Source organism: Pongo abelii, chromosome 4, assembly GCF_028885655.2.
Source record: "Pongo abelii isolate AG06213 chromosome 4, NHGRI_mPonAbe1-v2.0_pri, whole genome shotgun sequence".
NCBI lineage: Eukaryota > Metazoa > Chordata > Mammalia > Primates > Hominidae > Pongo > Pongo abelii.
The window spans coordinates 165,822,031-165,835,868 of NC_071989.2; the positions used below are offsets into that span (position 1 = coordinate 165,822,031).

Here is a 13,838-nt window from a genome sequence, read left to right on the forward strand (position 1 = left end):
GAAGATAATGTGGACAAGGTGCTTTGAACAGGCAATAGGAACATAACTGGAAACAAGATTCTTCTGAAGGTGCTGTAATGGCTGAGTGGTTAAGACACAAACTTATCACCTTCAAAAATTAACTCATCTTATTATCTTTCTTACATTTTCCTTCGCCCTTCCCATACATCCAACACTTAAACTAGTATCAGGCATAGTGGGGACCACAGTAATTATTCATCAAATGAATATCATGAATAAATGAATAGCTGGGGAAAAACTACTCTCATAAAGGAAATACAAATTTGTACATCCCGTTTATTTGTGTTATTTATATTAAGTTCACATGTGCCTAATTTGTAGTGGATATCTCGTTATCGTTAGCTCAGCACTGCTTCCTTCCTCTGAGAGACAGACTGACTCTTCCATACACAGACATAGCGGCGACTGTGAAATTCTTATGGGATCCAAGTCCCAGTTGATTTGCCCAGTTGGAATCAAGTATACAACCCTTAATTCCTCATGTCTAGCTCGTTAATTAACCTCCCCTCATTTTTTTTAAGTTTGCATTTGAGAGGGAACTCCCAGACAGTGGTAAACATAGAAATACTTAACCCTTGGGAACTGTCAGCCGCCATGTTCTCCACCTACATCATTAAAGAAGTTCATCTGTAAAGAGAATGAAGCTAACAGGAAGGATGGTCTCCACGGCTACTAACTCAAAACTTCATCCAGACACTTTCTGTCCTCCTCATGGTTTATATATTCAACTTATCCTTCAATCAAGATACCCCATATCCTTTCTTTTTTTAATTAAATTGTGAGAGAGAGAAGGTCTCACTATGTTGCCCCCATTGGTCTCAAACTCGTGAGCTCAAGTGATCCTCTCACATCAGCCTCCCAAAGCGCTAGGATTATAAGTGTGAGCCACCGCACCCAGCCCATACTCCATATCCTTTATATAAATTCATCTTTTTGCTTAAATTAGTTCAAGTAGGGTTTTTGTCAGCAGTAACAGAGCACTGATTAATGCAACATTCTGTAACCACTGCACAAGAGAATCATCTTCTGATTTCTTAAAACCAATGCTAGTACCCCAGTCCAAAAAATGAAATCAGAATCTCTGCAGTGTGGGGCCTGGGCATTAGTCATTTCAAAAGCTGCTTAAAAAGGTGATCCTTCCAGATATTTCACTTCAATGAATCAATCTTTCAAGAATATTCATTATAAGCAGGTGTGTAGATATATATTTTAACACAAGATTAAAAAGACCTTATATAAGCTTTTAAACTTGTGACAACCATCAGGCCACTAGAGCTTTTTTTTCATTCCACTCTAATAGCAAGAGTTCATACCAGAACCCTTTAGGAATTTATGTCAGGTCCTCTCACAGACCTGCAAGATCAGATCCTCCCCAACGGCATTTTTTTTTTTTTCTAATTTGTTGTAGAGACACGGTCTCGCTATGTTGCCTAGGCTAGTCTCAAACTCCTGACCTAAAACCATCCTCCTACCTCAGCCTCCCAAAGTGCTGGGATTACAGGCATGAGCCACTGTGCCTGGCTACCCGGTGGCATTTTAATCCCTCAATGCCCCTCTCCCCAACACACACACGTTCATATATAAGTAGTGTTGTGGCTCTTACGTGATTCTGTTTTTTACATGCAAAGATTTTCAAAGTAGCCAAAAACTGGTTTTGCACCTCAGCCCAACACCTTCCTCGAGGTTCTCAGAGTCAAAGAAAGAGAATTTTCTTTGGAGAGTTGTTCAAGTGCTAAGCAATTTCCACCTTTCTCCCTCACAAGGGGATGCTCCCCACTTCAATTTAAGCTTGAGAGCCTGAACTATGTCCCCTGGAGTCTCTGAGGCCCAAAGGTCTATACCAAATACATTACGTACCAGAAAAAAACAGAAGTTGAGACTAGCCAACCAACTGCCTATATGATAAAGAAGTGTCTACCTAGGGATAACTTACAGTCCCTGGATCTGTGAAAGCACAGCATGCACATTTCAGAGAGAACTGACCTGTAGTCATATATATATACATACATACACACACACACACATATATATATATATATTTTAGACAGAGTTTCGCTGTCGCCCAGGCTGGAGTGCTGTGGCACGATCTCGGCTCACTGCAACCTCCACCCCCTGGGTTCAAGCAATTCTCGTGCCTCAGCCTCCTGAGTAGCTGGGATTACAGGAGCCTGCCACTATGCCCAGCTAATTTTTGTATTTTTAGTAGAGACAGGGTTTTGCCATGTTGGCCAGGCTGGTATCAAACTCCTGACCTCAAGCAATCCACCCACCTCAGCCTCCCAAAGTGCTGGGATTACAGGCATGAGCCACTGTGCTCGGCACCCTGTAATCATTTTAATGTGAATTTTGCTAGCTCTAGGACCAATGAAAGTTTAATGGAGCAAATCCCTATGCTAGAAACCATGGCTAAGGAAGAAATAAAAAAGTAGACATCTGGGGAAAGGCATTGCCTCTCAATGGTTTTTTGTTTTTGTTTTTGAGATGGAGTTTCGCTCTTGTTGCCCAGGCTGGAGTGCAATGGCGCAATCTCAGCTCACCACAACCTCTGCCTCCCAGGTTCAAGTGATTCTCCTGCCTCAGCCTCCCAAGTAGCTGGGATTACAGGTATGCGCCACCAAGCCCAGCTAATTTTGTATCTTAGTAGAGATGGGATTTCCCCATGTTGGTCAGGCTGGTCTGGAACTCCTGACCTCAGGTGATCCACCCGCCTCAGCCTCCCGAAGTGCTGGGATTACAGGAGTGAGCCACTGCACCCAGCCTCAATGGTTCTTAATCTTGAGCATGTATCATAATCACATAGGCTTCTTAAAATACAGCTTGCTGGGACCTACACCCAGAAGTTTCTGGTTCAAAAGGTCTGGGATGGAGCCAGAGAACCTTCATTTATTTTTCATTTTTCTGAACATATGGATTATACTAAAACTTTTATTTCTAGTAAGTCCCCAAGTGATACCAATGCTGCTGGTCCAGGACCACACACTTTAAGAACCACTGGCCTACATGAAGAAAACGGCAGGCAGAGATCCTCAGACACAAGGTCAACTCTCCACTAACACCTTGGTGGAAGAGCGGATGGACAGTCGGGGGAAGAAGAGAAGAAAGTGCTCACATAAAGTCCAATTAGCTAGGGGCAGAGTGGAGTTACTGAAAGGAAGACTTAGTCCTCACGGTCATTAAAAGAACCAGACTGACAATCTCTGCCATCTTCGATGGCTTCCAAACTTATCCTGGATATGACCATCCAACCAGCAGCTGGGAGAAGAGAATGGAGGATCATGCAAGAAATGTTTATGGGGCAAGCCTGGATTCCTATGCCCACATTTCACCGCCTACAACTTAGTCGTATGTTCTCATTCTCACAGAGATGCTGGGAGTAGGGAAATGTCCCTGGCTGGGTTGCCACATCTTGACAACGTATCTTCAAAGAGCAAGAATCTTTGGTAGACACCTAGCAGTCTCTGCCACCAAACCCCTTTCCCATTGTGGACTTAAAAGTCTGAGCTTAGCTTTAAAGAAAATGTGTAGCTAATGACATAGACATCTTAATTACTAAAATTAATGCCTGTAACTTAAAGTGACCAAAGGACTTATTACCTGAGTGACTGGGGAAAAAAAAACAATTTATGGGACTTTTCTGCAAGAGTCCATTCAGGATAGGGAGAAAACACTGAGATAGTGGGTTTACAGAAGCAGTCATGAGGAAAAAATGAAGTTTCTATTTTATAACTCTACTGGGCTCCTCTCTATCAACATGTTATGCTACTTTTTGGAGCTTAAGCAAAATTTTTAATGGACTAAGTCTAAAGATTTCATAGTTTTACATTTATAGCGCTTGATATCCATTTATCTATCATTCTTAAAGCAAATGCTAAATCCCCTTTTCAAAGACGAAAACTTTGCTATTATTGAGGTTATCATCAAAGTTTTACTGCAACTCCAAAACAGAGGAATGTCCCATACAACAGCAGCTAACACTTTGCTTTTTAAAGTGATTATTCTTAGTGCAGGGGTACTCATTTGTCTATGCTTGTTATACAGCAAAATTACTGCCTATGACATCTCATAATTGAAAAAGCTGGAGTCAAGATTAAAGCTGTTTACATTTTTAGTGAAACCTCTCTTAAGACTGTCCAAAAGAAAATGAACTAATATATGATGCTATTATCAAAAGGAAAAAAAGAGAAACATCTTTCATGGTCTTTCATTCATCTCATCAATTAAGACACACAAGGCAGCATCTTTCTCTATAATCTGATCTCTCCTATGACCTGAATTTTCTCTTTGATGTTCATTCTGTCCAGTACAATTGTTGCTATCATCAGCATCCATTGGTTCAGTTTTTACTCTCATTCCTGCTTCTGAATGAGGCAAATCATCAGGCAAAGAAGCCAAGCAATTCTGAATCATTTCAATTACTCGTTCCAGGTGCTTTTGAAACCTCTCAGCTGTTTCAAGCCGTTGACGTTTCTGGACCTCCATCATGACTCTCAAGGTCTCTCTTGCTTGGTGGGGTCGGTATTCATTTATAAGATGATGCACGTGTACAAAAAGCAGCTTAAGATCTTCTAGTTTCTCTTCTCGTTTTATACTCCCAGGGCTCCTTATTAAAATATCTAAAAGGTCCAAGAAATTAATGAGGATAGACATATTAAGTTTTCTCAGTTCTTTCTTGTGATCAAACTGCATAGGATGAAGCCGTTCGATGCCCTGACTTTCCAAAGGGCGGATGATAAGATCATCACATTGGAACTGATTGCCAAACATCATGTAACTGTCTTTTATTGGAGGGGGAGGCTTGGGAGCTAAGCCTTCTTGAATATTTTCATCCGTATATTCCTTGATATATTGCATTGGAGGTGGTGGAAGTGCACTCACTTGCTGTGGTTCACCCATTGTGGACTATTAAGAACCTATGGACACAGACCAAAGGTTTATTAGAGCCACAACACAAACCTGTTACATTTCATAACTACAGATGGAATATTTTCTTCCTTTTCTTCCAGCAGTTTGGGGCCCAAGACAAGATGATCTCCTTGGTTTCTAAAACTAACATTTATGATAGGGAAAGTTTGCCATCTTTTCTAAGTAGGCATTATATTCTCAACCATTCACATATTTTCCATTCTCTAATAATTTCATCAGCATTAAAAAATATGTAGCATCTTCTCATCTCTAAAGAAAATCTTCTGGACTCCATGCCCCTCACCACTTATGCCCCATTTCTCTACTCCTCCATAACCAAACTACGCAGGTTGTCTCCCAATCTCATATCACAATCACTTTTGCTTTATGTTACAGATTTATTTCCAAGAGCAAACACTTACTTGTATCTTTCATAAACACTTTGGCAAAATTAACATTGCTAAATCCTAAACACATGGTATTATCCAAAGTTCCTGAATGAAATGATGATTCAGTTCCATACCCTTTTTGTCACAGCATACTATGCAATTTTATACAGACACATTAACTTTTGTTTGTTAGAGATGGAGTCTTGCTCTGATGTCCAGGCTGGAGTGCAGTGGTGCAATCTCAGATCTCAGCTCACTGCAACCTCCACCTCCTGGGCTCAAGCAATTCTCCTGCCTCAGCCTCCCAAGTAGATGGGATTACAGGCATGCACCACCATGTCTGGCTAATTTTTGTATTTTCAGCAGAGACGGGATTTTGCCATGTTGGCCAGGTTGGTCTCTTTACTCCCCACCTCAGGTGATCCGCCCGCCTTGGCCTCCCAAAGTGCTGGGATACAGGCATGAGCCACCGCGCCTGGCCTGTATGGACACATTAACTTCTCTACAACTATCACAGAAATGTCAAACCCCAAGTTCAAACTCAGTATCTTCTATGGCCATAATAACCTCTACTTACTCTACCTTAAGCCTAGGTATACCATCCAATGAGAAGATTCTTAAGTGCTCCTTTAGATTGGTGTTATCAGAGTTTCAAGATATAACACACTCTAACATCAGGTGGGGCAAGTATTCTACTAGAAGCAATATTATACTTAGAATTCGTGAGGTACTGAGGGCAGCTGTGGCACAGCCCTGAGTTTCCACTATGACACAGTGGTGCATAGGATGATGCAGCCTCGACCTCCTAGGCTCAAGCGATCCTCCCACCTCAACCTCCCAAGCAGCTGGGACTACAGGCATATGTCACTAAGCCTGGCTAATTTTTGTATATTTTGTACAGACAGAGTTTTGCCATGTTACTCAGGCTTGTTTCGAACTCCTGAGCTCAAGCAATCCTCCTGCCTTGGCCTCCCAAAGTGCTGGGATTACAGGCGTGAGCCACCACACCCAGACAACATTTTAAAACTTTTAACATAAATTCAGATTACAGAAAAAGTGCATGAATATACAAAGAACACTTCGTATTCTTCACTCAGATTCTCCAAATGTTAACATTTTCCTTCATTTGCTTTATTGGTTTCTCATTCCTTTACCCCTGAATACTTCAGTGTGTTTTCTCGTGACAAGAATGTTTTCTTCTACCCAAAGCACAATTACCAAAATCAAGGAATTAACAGTGATCTGGTACTTCAAAATACATTTTTTTTTTTTTTCCCTGAGACAGTGTCTCGCTCTGTCACCCAGGTTGGAGTGCAGTGGCGCGGTCTCGGCTCACTGCAAGTTCGGACTCCCGGGTTCACGCCATTCTCTGCTGAGTAGCTGGGACTACAGGCGCCCGGCTAATGTTTTCTATTTTCGGTAGAGACGAGATTTCACCGTGTTAGCCAGGATGGTCTCGATCTCCTGACCTCGTGCTCCACCTGCCTCGACCTCCCAAAGTGCTGGAATTACAGGCGTGAGCCACCGCGCCCGGCCGAAAATACAATTTTTGACAGCTCACGTTTCATCCCACTCAAACCTTTTTAGGTGAGGAGTGCTGCTCTGTACTTTCCTACACGATGTGCATTCCTGTATTGCGGCTGCCATTTTCCTAAGGCCAACTACATGACAGGTACCATTTTTTATGGCCTCTGTAACATAATCTTCACTAATAATTCTATGAATTAAGGCTTTTGGGGGTTTTTTTGTTTGTTTTGTTTTTTGAGACAAGGGCTCAATCTGTCTCCCAGGCTGGAGTGCAGTGGTACGATCACGGCTCACTGCAACCTCTGCCTCCCGGGTTCAAGGGGTTCTCCTGCCTGAGCCTCCTGAGTAGCTGGGGACTACAGGTGCGCACCACCACACCCAGCTAATTTTTGTATTTCTTGGTAAAGACAGGTTTTCACCATGTTGGCCAGGCTGGTCTGGAACTCCTGACCTCAAGTGATCCGCCCACCTCGGCCTCCCAAAGTGCTGGGATTACAGGCGTGAGCCACCACACGTCCCACGAATTAAGTTCTATTATCAATTTCATTTTAGAAGTGAGGATCCGAAGTCTCAATGAAGGAAGTGTTGCCCCAGATCAAAAGGTTAATAAATGGCACAACAGGAATTCTTATCCCAGGTCCCTTTAGCTCCAAAGGGCAAGCTCTCTTATATCCCTAAGCCGTGAAACATCTAACTGTACAATAAGAACTTGCATCTCACAAAAATTATATTTCTTTCTCTACTGTCTCTCTAGATGGAACTTTTCAAAGGTGATGGAGGTCTTATTTTAACAAAACCAGAGCCAAGCAGCATAGCTGGTTCTTAACTCAAGATCCAACATCCAGTGTTTGTTCTACTGGGGGAGAAGGAGCTTCACCAGAAGACGATAGACATTCCAGGGTCCCAGCCCCAGAGATTTGATTCATTCTGTCTACTGTGAATGGGCCCTAGAATGTCGCTTTTAAAACCTCTCCAGATGGACCTGACGATTACGCTTGGGATCTACCGCCCTCGCCTGCCCCCATATCTCAGCTGTTTCACAACTGCTCCCAGAAGAAGGAAGGGCAGGGAGGGCTACTCTCATCTTACAAAGAGCCGGAGAGAGCAAATGACTCGCCCAAGGCCACACAGCTTAGAAAAACAGCGGCGCGGGCACTACACGCCGGGTCTCCCAACCTCCACTCCGGCTCGGCGTCCCAACACGGAGGAAGCCCTGAGACTGCCGCGCTTAGAGCCCCCTCCTCGAGGCTGTCCACCCCGAGGCCTCCGCGCTCTCGGAGACACCGCACTCTCCGAGAGACTCGGGAGAGAAAGACGAGAGAGCGCCTTCGGAGGCCGAACTCAGCCATGCCTCCCCAGTTCCCAGCCCAGCACAGAGGAAGCTGCGGGGTCCGGAAGAAAAAAACGCACACAGGCGGCGGCCCCAAACCGTTGCCGCCCACTCACCTCAGCTCCGGCTTTACACTGGTAGCCGCCTTCCCCTCTGCGGCCGAAACCAACTTCCGGTCTCCTCCTGGAGGAAGCCACCGACTCTGTCCTTGATTGGCTGTAGGAGCTGTCCTTTAACGAAATTCTAGATCCGCCTCAGACCGATCCCTCGCTGTTGCGCCTACGTATATTTGACTCCTCCCATCCCCCATTACTGACTTTTAAAAGTCGTAGCTGCGGGTTCCGTTTCTTTGTTTCTTTTTTAATTAAGGCATAAAATTAAACAAGATACCTTATTGCTTTATTTTTTATAGACCCCTTATTGACCAGAAACAATCTTATGTTTTAATGTTTAACATGCTCTTGTAAGACTTCCGTGAATTTAGAAATTTACGAAAATAACCTCCAAAAGAAACGCTTGCTATTGCGCCTGCGTATATTCCACCCCCTTCCCCATAACCACTGTTTTACTGACTTAGTCGCTGCTGGTAGTTCCATTCGTTTTGTCCTTTCTTTTTTAATTTAACGCGTACAATTAAGACGTCTTACATACAAATTGGAAAATATAGACATGCAGGGTTTTTTTGTTGTTTTTTTCTTTGAGACGGAGTCTCTTTGGCCCAGGCTGGACTGCAGTGGCGCGATTTCGGCTCGCTGCAACCTCAGTCTCCGGGATTCAAGCGATTCTCCTGCCTCAGCCTCCCGAGTAGTTGGGGTTACAGCTATTTTTTTTTCTTTTTTTGTGTTTTTGGTAGAGACAGGGTTTCACCATGTTGGCGAGGCTCATCTCGAGCTCTTGACCTCAAGTGATCCGCTTGCCTCGGCCACCCAAAGTGCTGGGATTGTAGGCGTGAACCAACACGCCCGGACTCCCCCATTTTAATTCCCCCGCACGTATCAATTTATTTCCTGAAGAAATCCATCTACGTTGAGCATAACCCAATCTAGCTTTTCTCCTCACCGCTGACCCCAATGTATCCTGCACCAGTGACTTCCAATGGTCGTTCCCAGTCCTCGTTTTACTCCATCTGTCAGCAGCATTTGGCACATTTGATTATTGGATTGCCCCAGGACTCAGTTCTCCAACCACTTCTCAGTCAGATATCCAGATGATTACATGCGGGCCCTGGAACACCGTTTCCTCTGCACTTCAGACCCTCATATCCAGTGGTGACAGACATCTTTCCCCAGTTGCACTTTACTCAATTGCAAATGTTCAATCTAAGGAATCACCTTTTTCTCCTTTCTCCCATACCCCACCGAAACTACCATACCAGCCTTTTGCATTAGCTCTATTTAAAAATAAGTAAATAAAGTTCCAAATATGGCTGACCACCGTTCCCACTGCTATGGTCCTATGCCATGCCACCATTATCTCTCATCTGGACTTCTTTGATTTTTGTCCTCCCTTAGTCTATTTACCACACCTTCTTAAAATATAAGACCGGTCTTATCACTCCTCTATTCAAAATCCTCCAAGGCTTTCTATTACTTTTAGAATAAAATCTGACATCCTTCCCCTGGCCTATATCACAGGCCCTACAAAATTGCCAAGTACATCCCGGCCTCGGGGCCAATGCATTTGCCTGGAACTCTTTGCATAGATATTCACACGTCTCATTTCCTTATTATTATTATTATTATTATTTTGAGGCGGAGTCTTGCTCTGTCACCCAGGCTGGAGTGCAGTGGCCCGATCTCGGCTCACTGAAAGCTCTACCTCCCAGGTTCACGCCATTCTCCTGCCTCAGCCTCCCCAGCAGCTGGGACTACAGGCACACGCTGCCATGCCCAGCAATTTTTTTGTATTTTTGGTAGAGACGGGGTTTCACCGTGTTAGCCAGGATGGTCTGAATCTCCTGACCTCGTGATCCGCCCGCCTCTGCCTCCCAAAGTGCTGGGATTATAGGCGTGAGCCACCGCGCCCGGCTTGATTTCCTCAATTCATTCAGGTTTCTGGTCAAATGTGACTTCAAAGAGTTCTTCTGGGGTTACACTACTCTATACAAAATAGCGCATCCCCAATCTTTCTCTTGGGAGATGCCCCTGAAACCCTTACTATATATTATCTTTTTTTCATAGAACCTCTCATCATCTGAAATCATCTTATATAGTATATTTATGTATTTTATTGCCTTTCTTATCCATCAAAAATATCAGGTTTATGAGCATGGGACCTTTGTTTCATTTACTGCTGTTGTGTTTGAACCTACATACAACGGTGCCTGAAATTGGCAAATACTCAATGAGCATCAATTGAATAAGAAACAAAATGAATACAATCATCACTTTCAAATAAATTCATACTGCAGCTTTAGTGGTTATACCACAGTCTCTTTAGACAAATCCTCATTGTGTTAAATTATTTTTCTCCCAATTTTAGCCAGTATAACTACACAGGATAATGAGCATCCCAGTGCATATATGTTTGTGCATGTGTCCAATTTTGTTCTTTGAAATAAATTTCTAGAAATAGAATTACTGGGCCCAAAGGTGCAGTGTCTTAACAGTTAGTAGCAGAATCAAGGCTAGAATCTTGGACTCTTGACTATCAATCTAGTGTTCTTTCCAATAAACTTCAAATGAATAATGGATACGAAGTCCATATCATGAGAAGGGCTAGTGACAATATGATGTGTGTTAAACATTTAATTATGTGACTATATTTGCAAAATCTCAATGGAAAGCTTATTACTTAAAGATGCCTACTACAGCTTAACAAGGAATATGCTCATTGAATAAATCTGTATATTCTGTGCCTGTTGTGCCGGCACTGGTCTAGAAGGCTAAAAAGGCAGACAAAAGCCAATGGGGCCTTTGAAAAAGGTGTTCTTTCTAGAAGGTGTTCTAGAGAGACACAGACAAGAAGTATACAAACAAGTAAAAACTTCGAATAGTGATAAGAGCTATGGGGGAAAGTATAATACAGATTAATGTGATAGTGATGTGGGTTGGGGAATAGCTACTTTACACAGGGTGGTCAGGGTAGCCTCTCACAGAAGGTTAACTTTGGAAACAAGATATGAAGGAGTGAATTGTGCAGAGATCTGGGAGACAGCAAATGCAAAGAGCGTGGGGCTGCCATGATTTTTCTGAATTAGAGGAAGGGAGCCTGTGTGCTCCATAACTAGTGAGCAAAGAAAGAAAGAGCGGGGGAGATGAAAGAGTAGAAATGGGCGAAGACACACGGTAACCGACTTCTTGCCTCCCTTAGGATCTTGGCACATTATAAAAAACATTGCTGTCATTTGAACCTAAATGACAAGCAGAAATTTTTAGTTTCCACCCTATTGATTTTTTAAAATTTAGATTTATTGAGGGATACTTTACATAGAATAAAATTAACTCTAGGTGAATAGTTATAAGAGTTTTGATAAATACATACTGGCATAAAACCACTACCACCCGGATTAAGATGTAGAATATTTCATCACCCCAAACAACTTTTTTTATTTCAATTCCTTCCCTTTATCCCCATCCTCTAGTAACCACTGATCTGATCTCTGTTCATATCGTTTTACCTTTTGCAGAATGTCATATAAATGAAATTAGAAAGTATGTAGTTTTTGGTGTCTGGTTCCTCTCACTTAGCATAATACTTTTGAAGTCCATCAATGTTGTTCAATGTATAATACTTTGTTCCTTTTTACAGATAAGGAATATTCCATTGTATGAATGTACTGTAATTCATGTATCCATTCACTGGTTAATAGACATTTGGGTTATTTCAGTTTGAGGTGATTCTTAACAAAGTGACTATAAACATTCCCATGCAAGTCAATTGTATGGACGTATGTTTTCATTTCTTTTGGATAACAACATACTGATAAAATTGCTGGACATTATAATAATTGTATGTTTAACTATATGAGAAACTACCAAGCAGTTTTCTAAAGAGGCTGCTTATTTTTCATTTTTCAGCAATCTATCGGAGGTATAGTTGCCCTCAATCTGCAAATTGGTATTATCCTTTTAATTTTTACTTTTTGCTATTCTAATATCTGTATAATGATTTTAATTTGCATTTCCTTAGTATTGGGTATCTTTCATGTGTTTACTGGCCATGTATATCTTTTCTTTGGTGAACTGTCTGTTCAGAATTTTTGCCCATTTTTTAAATTGGCATGTTTTCTTACTGTTGAACTGTAAGGGCACACACACACAAATACACACAAGATATAAGTCCTTAATCAGATATGTCTTTTACAAATATTTTCTCCTAGTCTGTGGTTAATCATTTGATTTTTTAAGTGTCTTTCAGCAAGCAGAGTTTTTTTATTTTGATGATGACCAGTTTATCAATTATTTTCTTTTATGGCTCATACTTTTTGTGTCCTTTCCGAGAATCTTTGCCTAACTCAAAGTCACAAAGATTTTTCCTCTGTTTTCTTCTACAGGTTTTCTAATTTTAAGTTTTACGTTTAGGTCTATGATCCTTTTGGGTTTAATTTTTGTATTTGATGCCCAGGAAGGGTCAAAACTCCTTTTATTTGTTTATTTATGCTTATAGAAGTCTAATTGTTACAGCAACTTGTTAATTTTGTTGGCCTTACTACCTCTGTCATTGGTAGACAGGTTTATAGATAATAATCTCTGAGCATCTGTTAGTCAGTTACATTGTATCTTTGGCTTGCTGATCAGCCCGGCAGAATAATTGGAAGATAGCAAGTAAAAATTTTTATCTCCAAGCTGGGCATGGTGGCATGCACCTGGGGTCCCAGTTACTTGGGAGGCTGAGGTAGGAGGATTGCTTGAGCTGATATAGCGCCACTGTACTCCAACCTGAGCAATAGAGTGAAATTCTACCAAAAAAAAAAAAAAAGGCTGGGCATGGTGGCTCACGCCTGTAATCCCAACACTTTGGGAGGCCGAGGCAGGCAGATCACCTGAGGTCAGGAATTCGAGACCAGCCTGACCAACATGGAGAAACCCCATCTCTACTAAAAATACAAAATTAGCCAGGCATGGTGGCACACGCCTGTAATCCCAGCTACTCAGGAGGACGAGGCAGGAGAATCACTTGAACCCGGGAGGCAAATTTGCAGTGAGCTGAGATCGCACAATTGCCCTCCAGTCTGGGCAACAAGAGTGAAACTCCGTCTCAAAAAAAAAAAGAAAAGAAAAGAAAAATTTCATCTGCAGTCCCTGCTTCATCCTGATTTTTATAAGCTCCTATACTGTATATGGTTTTAACGATGCACTTTTTTTTTTTTTTTTTTTTTTTTTGAGACAGGCTCTTACTCTGTCACCCAGGCTGCAGTGCAGTGGTGTGATCTCGGCTCACCGCAGACTCTGCTTCTCAGGTTCAAGTGATTCTCCTGCCTCAGCCTCCCGAGTAGCTGGGACTATAGATGCACGCCACCACGCCCAGCTAATTTTTTTGCTTTTATAGAAACGGGGTTTCACCATGTTGTCCAGGCTGGTCTCGAGCTCCTCACTTCAGGTGATCCACCTGTAGCAGGACGAGCTGCAGACAAAACTCTTCAGACACCGGATTAAAGAAGGAAGAGGTGTTTTATTCGGCTGAGAGTGTCGGCAGACTTGCGTCTTAGGAGCCAAGCTCCCCGAAAA

General features: G+C 42.4%; 1 protein-coding gene across 3 annotated transcripts; it reads right to left on the reverse strand.

Annotated features, from left to right (window-relative positions):
* Positions 1 to 1,381: 1,381 nt before the first annotated feature.
* On the reverse strand, positions 1,382 to 8,945 carry MED7 (mediator complex subunit 7). 3 transcript variants are annotated; one of them, XM_009241228.4, is made up of 2 exons: positions 8,286 to 8,945; positions 1,382 to 4,931 (listed from the first exon to the last, which is right to left on the reverse strand). In XM_009241228.4, the coding sequence occupies exon 2, from the start codon at positions 4,912 to 4,914 to the stop codon at positions 4,213 to 4,215; it is 702 nt and encodes a 233-aa protein (XP_009239503.1). In that variant the 5' UTR covers positions 4,915 to 4,931; positions 8,286 to 8,945; the 3' UTR covers positions 1,382 to 4,212. The 3 variants fall into 3 exon arrangements, with proteins under 3 accessions (XP_009239503.1, XP_063580409.1, XP_054412116.1); XM_063724339.1 differs by having other exon boundaries at positions 8,016 to 8,291; XM_054556141.2 differs by having other exon boundaries at positions 7,929 to 8,291.
* Between the last annotated feature and the right edge of the window lie 4,893 nt (positions 8,946 to 13,838).

Bases quoted from the DNA above. Each gene is read 5' to 3' on its own strand.
- MED7 (XM_009241228.4), bottom strand. From the start codon at position 4,914: ATGGGTGAACCACAGCAAGTGAGTGCACTTCCACCACCTCCAATGCAA.